Raw genomic sequence first — 22,120 nt, forward strand, 5'->3', positions numbered from 1 at the left:
TCCGCTGGGCGGAAAATCATGTAAGCGCTCTGTCAGCTGTTTTCATCCCGGGAGTGGACAACTGGGAAACAGACTTCCTCAGCAGACACGATCTCCATCCAGGAGAGTGGGGGCTTCATTAAGAGGTCTTTGCAGAAGTGACAAATGGTTGGGGACTCCCTCAAATAGACATGATGGCGTCACGCCTCAACAAAAAGCTTCGGACGTATTGTTCCAGGTCAAGGGACCCTCAAGCAATAGCAGTAGACACACTAGTGACACCGTGGGTGTATCAGTCGGTCTATGTGTTCCCTCCACTTCCACTCATCCCAAAGATATTGAGGATCATAAGAGGAACAAGAGTTCAAACGATACTCATTGTTCCAGACTGGCCTCGAAGGGCCTGGTATCCGGATCTTCAGGAAATGCTCACAGAAGATCCTTGGCCTCTTCCTCTAAGAGAGGACCTGTTACAACAGGGGCCGTGTATGTTCCAAGACTTACCGCGGTTACGTTTGACGGCATGGCGGTTGAACACCAAATCCTAGCTAGGAAAGGTATTCCAGGAGAGGTCATCCCTACTCTAAATAAAGCTAGGAAGGAGGTAACGGCGAAGCATTATCACAGTATCTGGAGGAAGTATGTGTCTTGGTGTGAATCCAAGAATGCTCCTACGGAGGTTTTTCAGCTGGGTCGTTTTCTCCATTTTCTACAGGCAGGGCTGGATATGGGCCTAAAGTTAGGCTGCATTAAGGTGCAGATTTCGGCCTTATCAATATTTTTTTTCAGAAGGAATAGGCCTCTCTTCCAGAAGTGCAGACTTTTGTGAAGGGAGTACTGCACATCCAACCTCCTTTTTGCCCCCAGTGGCACCGTGGGACCTTAACGTGGTGTTACAGTTCCTTAAATCACATTGGTTTGAACCACTTAAAACTGTTGAGTTAAAATTTCTCACTTGGAAAGTGGTCATGTTATTGGCCTTGGCATCTGCAAGGCGGGTGTCAGAATTGGCGGCCTTATCTTACAAGAGCCCCTATCTGATTTTCCATGCGGATAGAGCGGAATTGAGAACTTGTCCGCAATTTCTACCTAAGGTGGTTTCGTCGTTTCACATGAACCAACCTATTGTAGTGCCGGTGGCTACGGATGTCTTGGAGGATTCCAAGTACCTTGATGTAGTCAGGGCTTTAAAAATCTATGTAGCCAGAACGGCTTGTATTAGGAAAACGGAGGCTCTGTTTATCCTATATGCAGCCAACAAGGTTGGCGCTCCTGCTTCCAAGCAGACTATCGCACGCTGGATCTGTAACACGATTCAGCAGGCTCATTCTACGGCTGGATTGCCGTTACCAAATTCGGTAAAGGCCCATTCCACTAGGAAGGTGGGCTCTTCTTGGGCGGCTGCCCGAGGCGTCTCGGCGTTACAGCTTTGCCGAGCAGCTACTTGGTCGGGTTCAAACACTTTTGCAAAATTCTATAAGTTTGATACCCTGGCTGATGAGGACCTCTCTTTTGCTCAATCGGTGCTGCAGAGTCATTCGCACTCTCCCGCCCTGTCTGGAGCTTTAGTATAAACCCCGGGTCTGGGACTCCAGGTCGACACACCTTAGGTCAACGCCAATTGGTCGACACACCTTAGGTCGACATGGACAAAAGGTTCGACATGGACAAGAGGTCGACAGGAACAAGGTCGACATGGAAAAAGGTCGACATGAGTTTTTTATGGGGTTTTTGTGTTGTTTTCTTCGTAGAGTGACCGGGAACCCCAATTAGTGCACCGCGTCCCCTCGCATGGCTTGCTTCACTCGCCATGCTTCGGGCATGGTGCCTTCGCTTCGCTCGGCACAGATTACCGTTCCAATCGTAGTCCACGTGGATCGTTAAGTATGAAAAGGTTCCAAAAAAGAAAAAAAAATTGTGAAAAACTCATGTCGACCTTTTTCCATGTCGACCTTGTTCCCGTCGACCTTTTGTCCATGTCGACCTAAGGTGTGTCGACCAATTGGTGTCGACCTTTTTGTTGTCGACCTGGAGTCCGGATACCATAAACCCCATGGTCCTTACGGAGTCCCCAGCATCCTCTAGGACGTAAGAGAAAATAAGATTTTAAACCTACCGGTAAATCTTTTTCTCCTAGTCCGTAGAGGATGCTGGGCGCCAGTCCCAGTGCGGAATAAATCTGCAGTACTTGTACATAGTTATTGATAAGTCTACACAAGGGTTGTGTTGCAGTTCAGATCAAGCTGTTGCTGATCTTATTTGTTCATACTGTTAACTGGTTTAGTTATATCCCAGGTTGTACGGTGTGTTTGTGGTGTGAGCTGGTATGTATCTCACCATTAATTAACAAAATCCTTTCCTGGAAATGTCCGTCTCCTCTGGGCACAGTTCCTATAACTGAGGCCTGGAGGAGGGGCATAGAGGGAGGAGCCAGTTCACGCCCATTAAAAGGTCTTAAAGTGCCCATGTCTCCTGCGGAGCCCGTCTATACCCCATGGTCCTTACGGAGTCCCCAGCATCCTCTACAGACTAGAAGAAAAAGATTTACCGGTAGGTTTAAAATCTTATTATTTCACTATCCCTTAGTAAACTCCAATGTTGTTATTGGGGAAAAAAGCAGGAGCGTCTTCTTGACCAAATGGCAAAACCTATGCATAAACTGAATTATATTGTAGGTAGCAAGCATCCCGTCTACCACTTGCAAATATATACTTACACTGTTTCAGGACTTCTATCGTGATCTTTATAGTGATTCTTTAGTTGACTTTGATCTCGTTCTAGTCTTCTCAGAGGTACCAACCTCCTTCAGTTGACTGCCTCCTACTAGGCTCATTTGGACACTGAAATAACTAAGGAAGCATTCAGTTTTACCATTAAACATCTGCCTCTCCGGAAAACTCTAGGACCAGAAGAAGGCCTTCCCGGAGAGCACTACAAAATCTTCATCGTAACCTTGTTTCGACTGTTCTAGAACTGTATCGTACTATTCAACATGAAACCCCCTCATTTCCCACTTTTAATGACTCTCATACTAAACTTCTCCCCAACGTTTGGAATCTTATCACCCAATAAGGTTGGTCTTTTCTCCAATCTCTCCCACTTCTTCTAGTACTCAAATATGTCTCGGCACATTAGGGCTATTTTCTGTGGATTTCTCTGGAATGGAGGTTGCTTTGTCTTGCTCAGCTGCTACAGTGATATTCTAATGGTAAGTATTGGCTATACTGAGGAAATGAGTAACAATACTATAGCGAGGACTATGGGGGTCATTCCGAGTTGATCGCTAGCTGCATTTGTTCACAGCGCAACGATCAGGCTAAAAAATGGCAGTTCTGCGTATGCAGCGCAATGCGTACGCACAACGTACGGGCACAACGAACGATGTAGTTTTGCACAGGGTCTAGTGATGCATTTCAGTCGCACTGGTTGTCGCAGAGTGATTGACACCCAGAAGGCGTTTCTGGGTGGCAACTGACCGTTTTCAGGGAGTGTTCGGAAAAACGCAGGCGTGGCTGGGCAAACGCTGGGCGGGTGTGTGACGTCAAATCCAGAACTGAATAGTCTGAATTGATCGCAAGCGCAGAGTAGGTTTTGAGCTACTCTGAAACAACACAAAACTTTTTTGCAGGCGGTCTGCACTGTGTAGTAAAGAGACTGGTAAGACTGGAGTAATAAGGACTGTGGCTTCCCTTTTATTACTTTCATCTTCTTGTTTCAAATACTTGCAAAAGGAAAAGCGGGAACTTCATAGTGCATATAAATATTTTGGGGCAGATGTATTAAACCTGGAGAAGTGATAAAGTGGACAGAGATAAAATACCAGTCAAAAAGCTCCTAACTACCATGTTACAGGTTGGGTTTGACAAATGACAGTTAGGAGCTGACTGGTGTGTTACCACCTTCCACTTTATCACTTCTCCAGGCTTAATACATCTGCCTCACTGTTTCTAAAAATTTCCTTTTAACACATTAAAAACTTGTACTTGATAAAATAGGATACAAAGTATCTTAATTCGTGCTAAATATGATGCAACTTGAGAATGTGCCAAGCTGCTCGCCAACACACTTTGTCACACAGGGACATTGTCCTGTCTAAAGGCCCATACACACTGGGTGATTTTTAGCTGAAAGCAGCTCACTTTTTGTGTTTTGAGCTGCTTTCAGCTCAAAACCGTCCAGTGTGTATACCCCGGCGATGAGCGCTGATGCGCGCTCCCGCTTCATGAGCGGCAGGGTGGGCGGCTTTCCATAGTGTCCGGCTATGGAAAGCCGTTCACCCCTGCTGACATTGCTGGGCAGGGGGGAAAAGCGCTCAGTGTGTATGCACCTTAAGGCAATATGAGAGCGCAAGGACCGGAATCCTAAGGTCTGCAGCAGCTTCCATATATGAATACCTTTCCCAATTCAGTGTGTGACAGAACACGTCAGGGTGTGACTTGTTGCAAGTTTTGGAGTTTTCTCACAGGTCACATTCATATTCTTGATGCTGGTACATTGAGAAGAGATTATTGTAACAGCTTCCCACATTTAGTAAAGAAATATGTACAATAGCATATTTAAGGTCAAAAAGTTAGAAAATAGAGCCCATAGCCTTCATTGCCCTTTACTGTGGTTTATAGTATTATATTACTTTAACATATTCTAAGGGCCGGATTCAAATGTGCTCTCCCCCACCCGGCCGTGATCGCGCCCACCAGCAGATTTCTAATGTTACTGCAGATGGGCGCGACAAGTTCATTTTAGCTCGTTACCCCTTGGGGTAGCGAGCTGAATTGGGCTTAAAGAGAGCCCAAACGGGTCTTTTCATGATCGCACCCATTAGTTTAGTTGGGTTTAGGTGCTTTGCGCGCCTAAACCCGACTGTACTGGGCGCGATAGGGGCGATAACGGGGGCCATTTGAATATCGCCCCTCTATCTCCCGTCACTTTAGACGGGAGATAGGGGGGAATTCAAATCTTTACGCGCCCCCTAAGTGTCAGTATCCATAACACACTGAAACCTGAACAGGTGCTCTGACAGTTGGCTGCTGCCAATAGTAAATTAGCGAACGTTTTGAATATGCCATGTGCTGGATGCTTAAATTGCAATTACAGCTTGCTAATGAGGTGTTACAATTAATTCTGCAGGTGATATTTATTTCCAAAGGAAGGGACCCTATGCAGTCATTTATGATGCCCTTCTACCTGATGAAAGATTGTGAGATCAAGCAACCTGTTTTTGGAGCCAACTTTATCAAGGGCAGTGTGAGAGCGGAGCCTGGTGGTAGGAAGCACATTTATTGTTATTGTTGATTGTAAGGTACCATACTTCTCCACAGCACAGCAAACAGAGCAAACATAAAACAGGGACATACCAGGTGAACACAATAAATGCAGGTATGAAAACAAAGAATAGAGGGGCACTACTTATGAGAGAGTTTACATTCTAACTGCAAGAGGGCACAGCTGAGACAATAGGAGTAAGGGTGGCTCAGTGGAGACTGTGATAGTTGTGAGGGTTCCTTAGTTTGGGCAGCACAGGAGGAGTAGGTAACCTCTAATAAAGAGATGTGTTTTTATAGAATGTCAAAAGATTTGAAGGCTGTGGATGAGTCTGATGAGACTGTGGTAGTGAGTCCCATCAGTCAGTAGCAGCGCCAGAGAAGTCTTGTGGGTGTGTGTTTGAAGTGTACACATTAGACAATATGAGGTGCAGGTCAGGGTAAGAAGAGGGCAAGAGGAATATTATTATGACATAAGGTTTGAGCTGTATGAAGGGTTGTGGTGTCTGTAGTTATTATGGGATTGTGAGCCTTGACAATTGGTTTCCATTTGCATTCAAATTTTCTATCCAGTTTGAAGTTAGAGACAAAAGTATATTTTTTTCACGAAGTGTAGAGCAGTACTTATGGGCCCTGAACACTTACAGATCTCACTGCACAATATGAACGTTCTCTAACTCGTTCATATCGTGCAGTGTGTAGGCACCAGCGATTAACAATGCGCGGCCCCGCGCTCGTTAATCGTTGGTTCCGGGTCACTTATGCATGCAGGCCGATATGGACAATCTCGTCCATATTAGCATGCACTGCTATGGTGATGGGGGGAGTGAAGAAACTTCACTCCCCCAACCGCCGGGTCGGCCATATCCGCCGTTGGGCAGCTCGGCGGCGGATCGCCGAGTGTGTAGGGCCCTTTAGTGTAATGGTGCCACAGATTCTTCATTCTTGCAAATAACAATAATGCATTATTTTTAGGAAAAGACTCCTTTATGTTCCAATAATCAATTTCCTCAGCCATACAAACTCTTACACTATAAGACTTGCACCAGGTATACCAGGTTTATATTGTAACAAGTGAGCGCATATTTAGTTTTATAGTTTAGTATTTATTATGTCTTTTGCATGCCAAGACAGGGATGAATGTGCTCATACCCTATTTGCCATTAGATAATTATGATGATTACATTTTATTTTAATATTAGATGGACTTATGTAATTGTCATTTATCATAATGAAATACATGCAATACAAAGCTTATTAAGAGTGCGCTTTGTGTCTCCATATTAATGCTCTATCTTAGATATCAGCTGTGACAAGTAACCAGCTTAATTCTTGGAGAGTCATTGAATAGTTATTCTATTACTGTGAGTGGAAAGATAACACAGCCCATTGCATTGCTGCTGCGTGCTTATACAATATCTGAGTTGACATGAACGGTTACTCATCACACATCTAATTGTAAAGAAATTAATTGTAAGAAAAGCAGTAAGTGTCATTTCACAGCTTCTTTATCCTATTTCTGCAGGTGGCTGGGAAGGCTCTGCCACATTCAAACTCAATTTTCCTGCTGGGGGAGCTATAGAATTTGGCCAGCACATGTTACAAGTGGCCTCTCAAGGTAAGCAGTTTCCCTTCCTCTCCTCTAATAATGGGGTCTATACACGAAACAGTGAAAAGTATGGAGAGGTTGCCCATTGCAACCAATCAGCTGCTACGTATGATTTTATAGAAGTGATTTTATAGAATGTACTTTATAAACGTTACCTCAACACTGATTGGTTGCCATGGGATACTTCTATACTGGCTCACTTCACACTTTTCACTGCTTCATAAATAGACCCCAATATGTGGTGATGGTATCCCCCACTATTAGCTGTATTTGGCAAGGTCCAAGCACTCTTACATCTGGGCCTGTGGCCTTTGTGATTATGGGCGAAGCTGCTATGCTGTATTTTAACTGGTTATCTCTGGTGCAAACTTGATCACCAGTAGCTAAAGCCTTCCTAAACCCTAGGGTTCAATAATCCTTATACATGACTGAGATAGTCACTTAGGTTGTGGCCTGGTTATGAACCTTACTGAAGAACAGCTTTTACTCTTCTCAGTTTAATGAGCCAGTAGTAATCTTCATTAGAAGTTTAACATGTATCTCAAGTCTTAAAATACAAAACTCTGAATTAGTGCATAAACTAATAATAATCCAGTGTTTACAGTATCAACAAAAATGAGCAAAAATAAAAAGCATACAATTATTTCCTCTAATAAACAGTTTAAAAACCATACAAAATAAAGTCTAAAATTAAGAATAAAGATAAGTATATACATCTTGCTTCAATAGCAACACATTTCTCGGGACCAAGTCCACTTCCTCAAGCAGTTGCTATAGTTGGAGCAAGAAAGATCCAACAGCTGAACATGAAAGCCACTAGTGATTACCACCGTTCCTGCTAGTTAATGTACAAAACCTGTAATGGATATATTAGTCATTTGATTTATGCTCTGTTTACTTTTGATGTCTCTGATGAACCCCCAAAGTGTAATCTTCTCTAGTGCTCAAAGCCTTGGCTGATAGTGGGAAAATCTGGGAGACGAAAAGCATGGGCTTCCCCTAAAAAGTCACTACCGCCACTAAACTTAGACAATAACAGGAGAACATTCAGCACTATGTTCCCAGCCATAATGTTCCCCATCTCTAGCCTGTTCAGCAAAAGCCCTAATTACCAAGGGGAACCATGGATGCAGAATATGTGTGGGCCTTGTAGCAGATGGAGATTTTTTACATTTGCAGTGCATTTCTATGGGCTTCCTGCATCCATTAAAATCCATTGAAAGGAATAGGACATCTAGATCATCTCTCTGGTTTTCAGGCAACGCTGACTGTCTGAAATCAGTGAGATTATTACTGTTCACACTAGGCTTTTTTAGCAGGGTGCCACGCCCTGCTTGATTTTTAAAGAGCAAAATGTGACCAGCAATTTTACCGGCGCCCCTGATGAAACAGCTTTCCCGCTGCCGTGCTGCCATGTAATTAGATGCCATGCACATGCGCACAGCATCTATTCACATAAAAGGGAGAGCTTAGGGGAAGCCCTGCACCTCTGTATGTGCTGGGCACCAGTGACATGCGGTGAGGTGAGCAGGTGAGGCAGAGCTTTTCCTGTCATACTCCAGTGTACGCCAGCATTTTGACTGTATAAAGTATATGAAAAATGCAAAGAATATATTCTAAATATCTTCTTTGTATTATTGTAATCATTTACATAGTCAAAAAGCTATGACAGGTGAAGCAGTGCCTCCCCTGCCTATCTTCTCCACACATCTCTCATCAAAGGTCACCAAATTTCCAGCAATATATACTGATGCATCTTTGTATTATGCCCACATGAACTCTTGGGGCCAAATGTAATAGAGTGAGAGTTTCAGAAAGTGAGAGATTTGGTAAGGTTTTGCAGGTTTTTCTTAAAGTGGCAATCATTTACACAGCAAGATCAACCTGGTTTTGCAGTGTAAATGATTGCCACCTTAAAAAAAACTGCAAAACCTTACCAAATCTCTCCCTTTGTGAAACTCTCACTCTATTACATTTGGGCCTAGGGCTGATATTCTTTTTTTATCTGGCTCTGGTACTAGCCAGTGCCTCCTGGGCCATTTACCTCACCGCACGTCCCCGCTGGGCACACCCCCATTAGTGATGCCGACAGCTGGGTATGCCCCCATTTTGATGCTGACGGGGCTGCACCACTTGCATTAGTGTCATTGGTGGGTTCGCGCCACCTCTTCGACTGGCCGCGCCTCCTTTTTGAAAGCATTCCCCTGGGCACTGCCCTGCCTGCATCCTAGCGGAATTATGATAGATCATTTCTTCGACTGTGAGATGTAAAGTGCAATATTTATATTTGGGGTATTTTAAAAAGTGGATATTTACATGGCCACTTGTATTCAGCAGACTAGGTAAATTGCAAATGGTCGTAAATCATTAAGCAGTATATTTGGTCAAAATTGACCCTTAGTAGATCTCCTCATAAATCTTCTTCTGTCTCTCCAGCTTCAAGAGGAGAACCTCCTGCTAGTTCATTTCCATATACCTCCAACGGAGGATATGCCTATCCACCAACTGCAGCCAATGGGATCTATCCTCCTCCTCCTGCTGGGTATGCGTTTCCCCCACCTCCTTCTGGTAAGTGCTTCACAATTACAGCAATAATTGATAGATTTATAGTCTGTAGATCTGAAACCATTAAAGGCTAATTCTACTTAGAACTTTAGAAAAAAATTGGGGCTTAAATAAGGTGACGTAAAAATAAAATACATTTTACTTCTCAATGCTTAGTAAATCTGTGTAATGGTCCAATCAGATGTTGTCTATCTTTTTCTATAAGGAAATAGAGAAATCATAGCATGTGATTGGTTGCTATGGGCAACACCACCAATTCTCTGTTTTAGAAGCTTAGTAATTGTATCCCTAAGTCTAAGGAGGTGTCGAATCCTTTTGAAGTAAGGTAAGAGAAATTTCTTAAGAAGGGCATTTGGTCAGACAAATCTTTCCTGACAAAAGCTATAAAGCTGCCCAGCATATTGAAGCAGTCTAGCTTATATTAAGCAACCCCTGTTTACTTGACAGGAAACCCTGCATTACAAGCCCATAAACAATTAATTATGGTATTGGAATGGTTAAAACCCATAGGTAGGGGGTGTGACAAGGAGCAGTTTACTGGAAGTAATAAAATATGTGGTTTTAGCTGAATCAGTGTTCACTCCCTGGAAAGAAGTCACAAGACTAAGGTGTGCATCAATATTCTGTGACCTTTCCAACAGCAAGAGTCTGGGCCTCATACGTAAGCAACCTGGAACCTTGTTTTTCTGTTTTACCCTTTTTGTTATTTATTTATTTTTATTTTTTTAATCGTCTACAATTTGTGTGTATTTTTTAAAATATAGTAATCTTTGAAACTCTTTGTAATTTTAATCGCTGAAGGTGGGCAGCAAGGATACTGTAATGGTTGCCATTACTGCCTCACAGCACTGAGGTCATGGGTTCGATTCCCACCATGGCCCTAACTATGTGGAGTTTGCTTGCGTTATTTTCCTTCGGGTACTCCGGTTTCCTCCCACAATCCAAAAATATACTGGTAGGTTAATTGGCTCCCAACAAAAATGAATCTTAGTGTGAACGAGTGTGCGTGTACATGTGGTAGGGAATATAGATTTTATATTTAAAATATGCAGACTGCACTGTAGTATGCTAAATTGCTCCAGATTAATCAATTTGGTGATGGGGTATGGGAGCATTATTTGTATAACTGTGTGTCAGAGCAAAGCTGAAAAGTAAAAAGAGAACGTTAATATATTTAAAATGTTTACGCTGTTTTCAGAAGTAGTGGGTTCGCTGGTGCCTTGCGGGTATTCGCAGTTCTTATCAGAGTGCCTTTGCTTTTGCCGGTGTAAAGGTGGATCCCTATCTGACTGCCCCTGTCCTACCTTCCTTCCTTTCTGGTGCTGGTCCTTCTCTTTTCGCGGTCGGCTTCCCTGGCCGGCGCCGCTCATGTGGCCAGAAGATACGATGCGTCACTTCCGGTTTTCTGCACTTCCAGTCTCAGCATTATACGCGTTTCGTGACGTTGCACTTTGTCAAGGATGATTTGTTTGGCCACTGGGTCCATTTTTAAAAGGAAAAGAACGTAAATAACTTTTAAATCTAAATAACTATTGTTCCATTCAAATATCCATCGTGTTTCCGTTTTTTTCAATTCTGTTGTCATATCTCCTCCTCTCCATTGGTTGGGAGTGTACTTTTTGGATGTCTGTGAATTTTAAGCCTGATGGATTATTCTGATGTTTCTCTTGAAGATGTTCTGATGCATTCTGTGTGGTTAGTCCTTTCTTGATGTTATAGATGTGTTTTGCTACACGAATCTTCAATTTTCTTTTCATCTTTCCTATGTATTGTTGTCCACAGGGACATTCCAGGAGATAAATTACTGTCACATGTTAGTCATTGTTTGATACTGTATTCTTTATTTGTTTGGTTTGATTTTAAACCTAAAATGAATTTTGTTTGTTCCGCTTTGACATTTTTGCAACAGATGCAGTTAAGGCACTTGGACAAAACCTTTTGTGTTTGTTTTCTCTATTGTGCTTTTAGTCGGGATGTAGCTTCTTGTAAGTTCGTGTTTAAGGTTCCTTGCCCATATATAAATGATGCAAGGTTTTTCTGAAAGCAGTGTTTTAAGCTCCGTGCCCAACTGTAGTATGTGCCAGTGTTTTCTAAATATTGTTTCAATGTCCTTATGATTTCAGTAATACTGAGTAATAAAGGCTGTATTCATTTTTTCATTGTTATTGTCTTGGCTGGTATACTTGATCATTTTTGTTCTATCCAAATGTGACTTTCTAAATCTCGTCTATTAAAGTGTCTCTATTGTATCCCTTATTACCAAATTTGTTTATAAAGCCTTTGATCTGGTTGTGGAATGTGTCATCCTGGCTGCAGTTTCTCCAAATTCTTCGTAGCTGCCCCTCTGCAATATTTATTACCCATTGTCTGTGATGATTACTATTATGTGGTAAGATAATGTTTCCGTCTACCTCTTTTGTGTGAGTTCTTGTGTGGATTTTTCCATTTTCCACAAATATCTTCAAATGTAGACATATCACTTCTATTTAGCTCATGGTGGTTGTGAATTCCAATCCAATATCATTGTTGTTCATTTATTTTAAATATGTTTTCAATTCATTATCTTAGCCTTCCCAAATGGAAAATAAGTTGTCTATGCACCATTGCCAATATATCAGATTTTTTTCCCGAAGACATTATTGGTCCATATTTTATTGTCTTCCCATTTGGGGGCTACTGGTGTGCCCATAGCGGTCCCTTTTGGTTTCTAAATAAAATTCCCTGTTAAACCAGAAAAAGTTGTGAATTCTATTTGTTCCATGATAATATTGATCTGTGCATTGGGTAAATCTGTTTGGTTAGTGACATAATGCATGGTGTGTTCACACCTAATTGCATATCTAATATAAGTATAAAGTGACTTCACATCACAAGTGCAAAATATGTGCGATTGCTTCTATTCAACATTGTCCAATATCTGTAAAATGAGTAATGTGTCCTTTTTAATTAACTTTTGTTTATGTACTAATGGTTGTGGAAAATGGTCTGTCGAGAACCCATAGTTTCTGTGATCGGATCACTGATGGCAAATCTTTTTCAATATACAGACCATTTTCTATAACCATTAGTGCAGCTGTGGCCAACACGTGGCTCTTGAGCCTCATGCGGCTCTTTCTTTATTCAAATGTGGCTCCCAACACTCAAAGTCACCTGACCACATCAGATCCTGGAAACCGGTGCACTCCAGCTAGACACACAGCAGCACTATGGTGACTGAAAACTGAGGGAGCCAGATACTGGGCTGTAGTGACATATGAGGGTGGGCTGGAGTGACACAAGGGGGTTCTGACTTGAGGGACACAGAAGGATCCTGGCAGGAGAGACATAATGGCGGAGCTGACTGGAGTGATAAAAGAGGGTGCTGGCATTAGTGATACATGGGGGAGCTGGCTGGAGTGACACATGTGAAAGCTGGCTGGAGTGACACAGGAGGCAGGAGTGACACATTCACACATGGGCTGGCTGGAGTGACACAGGAGGGTGCTGACTGGCGTAACACATGGAGGAGCTGGCTGGAGTGACACATGGGGAAGCTGGCTGGAGTGACACAGGAGGGTACTAGCTGGATTGACACATTCACACATGGGCTGGCTGGAGTGACACAGGAGGGTGCTGACTGGCGTAACACATGGAGGAGCTGAAGTGTATTATGTGAATATGGCTGTTTCAATATATGTTATATGGATCTGGATTTTTTTATTATTTTATGTGGAAGTGTCTATTTCAATGTATTTTATGTTGGATCTGGCTTTAAAATGTATTTAATGTGGATCTGGCATTTTCATTATATTTTATACCAGGGGTGTGGCCTAGCAGGCACAAGGCCACACCCCATTTTTACACACGTGCCTTCGGCATGATGTCGGCTCTTTGACATACCTAACAAGATTTTTTGTCTCTTTGTCTCTGACTGGTTGGCCACCCCTGCATTAGTGCATAAACAAAAAAGTTATTTTAAAAAAACGGAAACACGATGGATATTTGAATTAAAACATTTGCTCCGAGAGGTCTAAATATAGATACAGAATTAAAAGTGTCCTTATAATAACTTTTCATCTACACACAAAAAGTGTGTGTGTGTGTGTGTGTGTGTATGTATGTATGTATGTGTGTGTGTATATATATGTGTATATATATATATATATATATATATATATTATTTTTTTCTCACTCATACATTGCAAAACTGAAAATGTGCTTCCTGCTTTTTTTATACTCCCTTCTGGTTTTAAGACTAGGGAACAATAAAGTTTTTACATTTTAAAAATGGACCCAATGGCCAAGCGAATCATCCTTGACAAAGTGTAACGTTACGAAATGCTTTGGTAACCAGGACCGGAAGGGCGCAATACTGGAAGTGACATATTGCAATTTTGGCTTACATGTGCGGCACCGACCACAGAAGGAGGCGTGACCAGTGCCAGGCGGTAAGGAAAGTAGGACGGGGCAGTCTGATAGGGATCCACCTCCCCACCCGCAAAGGCACTCTAATAAGAACTGCGGACCCCCACAAGGCACGACCAGACCCACTAGTTCTGAAAACAGCATAAACATTTTAATTATATTAACATTCTCTGTTTACCTTTCAGCTTGCACTGACACATAGTTATACAAATAGCGCTTCCAGGGAATGTAGATTGTGAGCTCCACTGCGGCAGGGACTGGTGTGAATGGCCAAATATTCTCTGTAATGCTTTGCTGAATAAGTGTGCCTTATATAAGTAATTGGTAATAATAATCAAAGTGATTCTTGAAATTAAAACTTCATTTGCTGTTCTGATATTCTGTGTTCTTAATCTACGGCCTTGTGAGGCAAACATGCTACTGATTTTTAAAACATATAAACTTTGAGCATAACAGAGAGGCCACTGTGGGAGGAGCCATGAAACCTTTGGTGTTGGCCAACCAATATACACTGCTCAAAAAAATAAAGGGAACACTTAAACAACACAATGTAACTCCAAATCAGTCACACTTCTGTGAAATAAAACTGTCCACTTAGGAAGCAACACTGATTGACAATCAATTTCACATGCTGTTGTGCAAATGGAATAGACAACAGGTGGAAATTATAGGCAATTAGCAAGACACCCCCAATAAAGGAGTTGTTCTGCAGGTGGTCACCACAGACCACTTCTCAGCTCCTATGCTTTCTGGCTGATGTTTTGGTCACTTTTGAAAGCTGGCGGTGCTTTCACTCTAGTGGTAGCATGAGATGGAGTCTACAACCCACACAAGTGGCTCAGGTAGTGCAGCTCATCCAGGATGGCACATCAATGCGAGCTGTGGCAAGAAGGTTTGCTGTGTCTGTCAGCGTAGTGTCCAGAGCATGGAGGCGCTACCAGGAGACAGGCCAGTACATCAGGAGACGTGGAGGAGGCCGCAGGAGGGCAACAACCCAGCAGCAGGACCGCTACCTCCGCCTTTGTGCAAGGAGGAACAGGAGGAGCACTGCCAGAGCCCTGCAAAATGACCTCCAGCAAGCCACAAATGTGCATGTGTCTACTCAAACGATCAGAAACAGACTCCATGAGGGTGGTATGAGGGCCCGACGTCCACAGGTGGGGGTTGTGCTTATAACCCAACACCGTGCAGGACGTTTGGCATTTGCCAGAGAACACCAAGATTGGCAAATTCGCCACTGGCGCCCTGTGCTCTTCGCAGATGAAAGCAGGTTCTCACTGAGCACATGTGACAGAGTCTGGAGACGCCAAGGAGAACGTTCTGCTGCCTGCAACATCCTCCAGCATGACCGGTTTGGCAGTGGGTCAGTAATGATGTGGGGTGGCATTTCTTTGGGGGGCCGCACAGCCCTCCATGTGCTCGCCAGAGGTAGCCTGACTGCCATTAGGTACCGAGATGAGATCCTCAGACCCCTTGTGAGACCATATGCTGGTGCGGTTGGCCCTGGGTTCCTCCTAATGCAAGACAATGCTAGACCTCATGTGGCTGGAGTGTGTCAGCAGTTCCTGCAAGACGAAGGCATTGATGCTATGGACTGGCCCGCCCGTTCCCCAGACCTGAATCCAATTGAGCACATCTGGGACATCATGTCTCGCTCCATCCACCAACGCCACGTTGCACCACAGACTGTCCAGGAGTTGGCCGATGCTTTAGTCCAGGTCTGGGAGGAGATCCCTCAGGAGACCATCTGCCACCTCATCAGGAGCATGCCCAGGCGTTGTAGGGAGGTCATACAGGCACGTGGAGGCCACACACTACTGAGCCTCATTTTGACTTGTTTTAAGGACATTACATCAAAGTTGGATCAGCCTGTAGTGTGTTTTTCAACTTTAATTTTGAGTGTGACTCCAAATCTAGACCTCCATGGGTTAATAAATTTGATTTCCATTGATAATTTTTGTGTGATTTTGTTGTCAGCACAATCAACTATGTAAAGAACAAAGTATTTAATAAGAATATTTCATTCATTCAGATCTAGGATGTGTTATTTTAGTGTTCCCTTTATTTTTTTGAGCAGTGTATTTTATTGTTTGGATAATTGGCATAACACCAAGTCACGACCACCTGACTTGGAAGGAGTACTGAGGGCAGGCGCGACACCTCTGGTTTATTAATAGATTTTACATGATCTATATATCAAGGTAAGCAACCTACTGTCATCAAAACCGAAAAGGATGACAGCAGAAGACATCTTCAAAAAACTATTTTAGACATGTATTTAAAGAGCGAGTAAAGCCAGTTTTCTATTACTATATATCAAATGTTGTGTCATGCTGAGCTGAATATTTTTCATGAAGTAACTGATTTCTCTGACGTCCTAAGTGGATGCTGGGACTCCGTAAGGACCATGGGGAATAGCGGCTCCGCAGGAGACTGGGCACAACTAAAAGAAAGCTTTAGACTACTGATGTGCACTGGCTCCTCCCACTATGACCCTCCTCCAGACTTCAGTTAGAATCTTGTGCCCGGCTGAGCTGGATGCACACTAGGGGCTCTCCTGAGCTCCTAGAAAGAAAGTATATTTTAGGTTTTTTATTTTACAGTGAGATCTGCTGGCAACAGACTCACTGCAGCGAGGGACTAAGGGGAGAAGAAGCGAACCTACCTAACTGGTGGTAGTTTGGGCTTCTTAGGCTACTGGACACCATTAGCTCCAGAGGGATCGACCACAGGACCCGACCTCGATGTTCGGTCCCGGAGCCGCGCCGCCGGCCCCCTTACAGAGCCAGAAGCAAGAAGTGTTCCGTAAAATCGGCGGCAGAAGACTTCTGTCTTCAACAAGGTAGCGCACAGCACTGCAGCTGTGCTCCATTGTTCCTCGTGCACACCTCACACTCCGATCACTGATGAGTGCAGGGCGCTGGGGGGGGGGGGGGGGGCTGAGGGCAATATAATATACCTTGGCTGGCAAATCTACACCATATATAGTCAGGAAGGCTATATAGGTGTAAAAATACCCCTGCCAGAATTCCAGAAAAAGCGGGAGAAGTCCGCCGGAAAAGGGGCGGGGCTATCTCCCTCAGCACACTGGCGCCATTTTTCCCTCACAGCTCCGCTGGAAGGACCCTCCCTCTCTCTCCCCTGCAGTGTCAAGCTACATAAGGGTAAAAAAGAGAGGGGGGGCACTAAATTTAGGCGCAGTATATATAATATAAGCAGCTATAAGGGAAAAAACACTCATTTATAGTGGGATCCCTGTGTTATATAGCGCTCTGGTGTGTGCTGGCATACTCTCTCTCTGTCTCCCCAAAGGCCTTTGTGGGGTCCTGTCCTCTGTCAGAGAATTCCCTTGTGTGTATGCGGTGTGTTTGTACGGCTGTGTCGACATATTTGATGAGGAGGCTTATGTGGAGGCGCAGCAAATGCTGATAAATGTGATGTCACCCCCTGCGGGGTCGACACCTGAGTGGATGGTTCTGTGGAAGGAATTACGCGACAGTGTCGACTCCTTGCATAAAAGGTTTGACGACATACCAAATATGGGACAGCCGGCTTCTCAGCCTGTGCCTGCCCAGGCGTCTCAAAAGCCATCAGGGGCTCTAAAACGCCCGCTACCTCAGATGGCAGACACAGATGTCGACACGGATACTGACTCCAGTGTCGACGACGATGAGACTAATGTATCTTCCAATAGGGCCACACGTTATATGATTGAGGCAATGAAAAATGTGTTGCATATTTCTGATGTTACCCCGGGTACCACAAAAAAGGGTATTATGTTTGGAGAGAAAAAACTACCAGTTGTTTTTCCTCCATCTGAGGAATTAAATGAAGTGTGTGAAGAAGCGTGGGCTTCCCCCGATAAGAAACTGGTAATTTCTAAGAGGTTACTAATGGCGTACCCTTTCCAGCCAGAGGATAGGTCACATTGGGAAACATCCCCTAGGGTGGATAAAGCGCTCACACGCTTGTCAAAGAAGGTGGCACTACCGTCTCCGGATACGGCCGCCCTGAAGGAATCTGCTGATAGAAAGCAGGAGAGGCTATCCTGAAGTCTATATATACACACACAGGTGTTATACTGAGACCAGCTATTGCTTCAGCATGGATGTGCAGTGCTGCAGCTGCGTGGTCAGATTCCCTGTCGGAAAATATTGATACCCTAGACAGGGACACTATATTGCTAACCGTAGAGCATATTAAAGATGCACTCTTATACATGAGGGATGCACAGAGGGATATTTGCCGGCTGGCATCTAAAATAAGTGCAATGTCCATTTCTGCCAGGAGAGGGTTATGGACTCTGCAGTGGACAGGAGATGCAGATTCTAAAAGGCACATGGAAGTTTTGCCTTATAAGGGTTAGGAGTTGTTCGGGGATGGTCTCTCGGACCTCGTTTCCACAGCAACAGCTGGGAAATCTACATTTTCTCTGACGTCCTAAGTGGATGCTGGGGACTCCGTCAGGACCATGGGGAATAGCGGCTCCGCAGGAGACAGGGCACAAAAATAAAAGCTTTAGGACTAGGTGGTGTGCACTGGCTCCTCCCCCTATGACCCTCCTCCAAGCCTCAGTTAGGTTTTTGTGCCCGGCCGAGAAGGGTGCAATCTAGGTGGCTCTCCTAAAGAGCTGCTTAGAATAAAAGTTTGTTAGGTTTTTTATTTTCAGTGAGTCCTGCTGGCAACAGGCTCACTGCATCGAGGGACTAAGGGGAGAAGAAGTGAACTCACCTGCGTGCAGGATGGATTGGCTTCTTAGGCTACTGGACACTAGCTCCAGAGGGACGATCACAGGTACAGCCTGGATGGGTCACCGGAGCCGCGCCGCCGGCCCCCTTACAGATGCTGAAGAGAGAAGAGGTCCAGAAATCGGCGGCTGAAGACTTCCCAGTCTTCTTAAGGTAGCGCACAGCACTGCAGCTGTGCGCCATTGCTCTCAGCACACTTCACACCGCGGTCACTGAGGGTGCAGGGCGCTGGGGGGGGCGCCCTGGGCAGCAATGTAATTACCTTTACTGGCTAAAAATACATCACATATAGCCCCTGGGCTATATGGATGTATTTAACCCCTGCCAGGATTCCAGAAAAAACCGGGAGAAGAGCCCGCCGTGAAGGGGGCGGGGCCTATCTCCTCAGCACACAGCGCCATTTTTCCCACACAGATCCGCTGGTGGGGAAGGCTCCCAGGCTCTCCCCTGCACTGCACTACAGAAACAGGGTTAAAACAGAGAGGGGGGGCATATTTTGGCGATATAAATATATATTAAGCTGCTATAAGGGAAAACACTTACTATAAGGTTGTCCCTGTATAATTATAGCGCCTTGGTGTGTGCTGGCAAACTCTCCCTCTGTCTCCCCAAAGGGCTAGTGGGGTCCTGTCCTCTATCAGAGCATTCCCTGTGTGTGTGCTGTGTGTCGGTACGTGTGTGTCGACAGGTATGAGGACGATGTTAGTGGAGGCGGAGCAATTGCCTGTAATGGGATGTCACCCCCTAGGGAGTCGACACCGGAATGGATGGCTTTATTTATGGAATTACGTGATAGTGTCAACACGCTACAAGGTCGGTTGACGATATGAGACGGCCGGCAAACCAATTAGTACCTGTCCAGGCGTCTCAAACACCGTCAGGGGCTTTAAAACGCCCATTACCTCAGTCGGTCGACATAGACACAGACACGGACACTGACTCCAGTGTCGACGGTGAAGAAACAAACGTATTTTCCAGTAGGGCCACACGTTACATAATCACGGCAATGAAGGAGGCGTTACATATTCTGATACTACAAGTACCAAAAAAATGGGTATTATGTGGGGTGTGAAAAAAACTACCTGTAGTTTTTCCTGAATCAGATAAATTGATTGAAGTGTGTGATGAAGCGTGGGTTACCCCCGATAGGAAGTGCTAATTTCAAAGAAGTTATTGGCATTATACCCTTTCCCGCCAGAGGTTAGGGCGCACTGGGAAACACCCCCTAGGGTAGATAAGGCGCTCACACGCGTATCAAAACAAGTGGCGTTACCGTCTCCTGATACGGCCGCCCTCAAAGATCCAGCTGATAGGAGGCTGGAAAATACTCTAAAAAGTATATACACACATACTGATGTTATACTGCGACCAGCATCGCCCCAGCATGGATGTGCAGTGCTGGGGGGGTTTGGTCGGAATCTCTGACTGAAAATATTGATACCCTTGACAGGGACAGTATTTTATTGACTATAGAGCATTTAAAGGATGCATTTCTATATATGCGTGATGCACAGAGGGATATTTGCACTCTGGCATCAAGAGTAAGTGCGATGTCCATTTCTGCCAGAAGATGTTTATGGACACGACAGTGGTCAGGTGATGCGGATTCCAAACGGCACATGGAAGTATTGCCGTATAAAGGGGAGGAGTTATTTGGGGTCGGTCTATCGGACCTGGTGGCCACGGCAACAGCTGGAAAATCCACCTTTTTTATCCCAAGTCACCTCTCAGCAGAAAAAGACACCGTCTTTTCAGCCTCAGTCCTTTCGTCCCCATAAGGGCAAGCGGGCAAAAGGCCAGTCATATCTGCCCCGGGGTAGAGGAAAGGTAAAAAGACTGCAGCAGGCAGCCCCTTCCCAGGAACAGAAGCCCTCCACCGCTTCTGCCAAGGCCTCAGCATGACGCTGGGGCCTTACAAGCGGACTCAGGTACGGTGGGGGGTCGTCTCAAGAGTTTCAGCGCGCAGTGGGCTCACTCGCAAGTGGACCCCTGGATCCTACAGGTAGTATCCCAGGGGTACAGATTGGAATTCGAGACGTCTCCCCCTCGCAGGTTCCTGAAGTCTGCTTTACCAACGTCTCCCTCCGACAGGGAGGCAGTATTGGAAGCAATTCACAAGCTGTATTCCCAGCAGGTGATAATAAGAGTACCCCTCCTACGACAGGGAAAGGGGTATTATTCCACACTATTTGTGGTACCGAAGCCAGACGGCTCGGTGAGACCTATTTTAAATCTGAAATCTTTGAACACTTACATACAAAGGTTCAAATTCAAGATGGAGTCACTCAGAGCAGTGATAGCGAACCTGGAAGAAGGGGACTATATGGTGTCTCTGGACATCAAGGATGCTTTCCTCCATGTCCAAATTTGCCCTTCTCACCAAGGGTACCTCAGGTTCGTAGTACAGAACTGTCACTATCAGTTTCAGACGCTGCCGTTTGGATTGTCCACGGCACCCCGGGTCTTTACCAAGGTAATGGCCGAAATGATGATTCTTCTTCGAAGAAAAGGCGTCTTAATTATCCCTTACTTGGACGATCTCCTGATAAGGGCAAAGTCCAGGGAACAGTTGGAGGTCGGAGTAGCACTATCTTGGATACTGCTACAACAGCACGGGTGGATTCTAAATATTCCAAAATCGCAGCTGATCCCGACGACACGTCTGCTGTTCCTAGGGATGATTCTGGACACAGTCCAGAAAAAGGTGTTTCTCCCGGAGGAGAAAGCCAGGGAGTTATCCGAGCTAGTCAGGAACCTCCTAAAACCAGGAAAAGTGTAAAAATGGTGGCTTCCTACGAAGCGATTCCATTCGGCAGATTTCACGCAAGAACTTTTCAGTGGGATCTGCTGGACAAATGGTCCGGATCGCATCTTCAGATGCATCAGCGGATAACCCTGTCTCCAAGGACAAGGGTGTCTCTTCTGTGGTGGCTGCAGAGTGCTCATCTACTAGAGGGCCGCAGATTCGGCATTCAGGACTGGGTCCTGGTGACCACGGATGCCAGCCTGAGGGGCTGGGGAGCAGTCACACAGGGAAAAAATTTCCAGGGAGTGTGGTCAAGTCTGGAGACTTCACTTCACATAAACATACTGGAGTTAAGGGCAATTTACAATGCTCTAAGCCTAGCAAGACCTCTGCTTCAAGGTCAACCGGTGCTGATCCAGTCGGACAACATCACGGCAGTCGCCCACGTAAACAGACAGGGCGGCACAAGAAGCAGGAGGGCAATGGCAGAAGCTGCAAGGATTTTCCGCTGGGCGGAAAATCATGTGATAGCACTGTCAGCAGTGTTCACGATCTCCACCCGGGAGAGTGGGGACTTCATCCGGAAGTCTTCCACATGATTGTGAACCGTTGGGAAAGACCAAAGGTGGACATGATGGCGTCCCGCCTCAACAAAAAACTGGACAGGTATTGCGCCAGGTCAAGGGACCCTCAGGCAATAGCTGTGGACGCTCTGGTAACACCGTGGGTGTACCAGTCAGTGTATGTGTTCCCTCCTCTGCCTCTCATACCCAAGGTACTGAGAATTATAAGACGGAGAGGAGTAAGA

The 22,120-nt window shown here is 45.0% G+C and overlaps 1 protein-coding gene across 2 annotated transcripts in view; it reads left to right on the top strand.

The window, feature by feature from the left end:
• WBP2 (WW domain binding protein 2) overlaps nt 1–22,120 on the top strand; it is a 116,429-nt gene that overhangs the window by 69,569 nt on the left and 24,740 nt on the right. For both annotated transcript variants that reach the window (XM_063960574.1, XM_063960573.1), the window contains exons 3-5: nt 5,107–5,242; nt 6,766–6,858; nt 9,286–9,417. In XM_063960574.1, the coding sequence (XP_063816644.1) occupies nt 5,107–5,242; nt 6,766–6,858; nt 9,286–9,417 (361 nt within the window). The remainder of the gene's footprint in view (nt 1–5,106; nt 5,243–6,765; nt 6,859–9,285; nt 9,418–22,120) is intronic.

Source organism: Pseudophryne corroboree, chromosome 3, assembly GCF_028390025.1.
Source record: "Pseudophryne corroboree isolate aPseCor3 chromosome 3, aPseCor3.hap2, whole genome shotgun sequence".
NCBI classification, from domain to species: Eukaryota; Metazoa; Chordata; class Amphibia; order Anura; family Myobatrachidae; genus Pseudophryne; species Pseudophryne corroboree.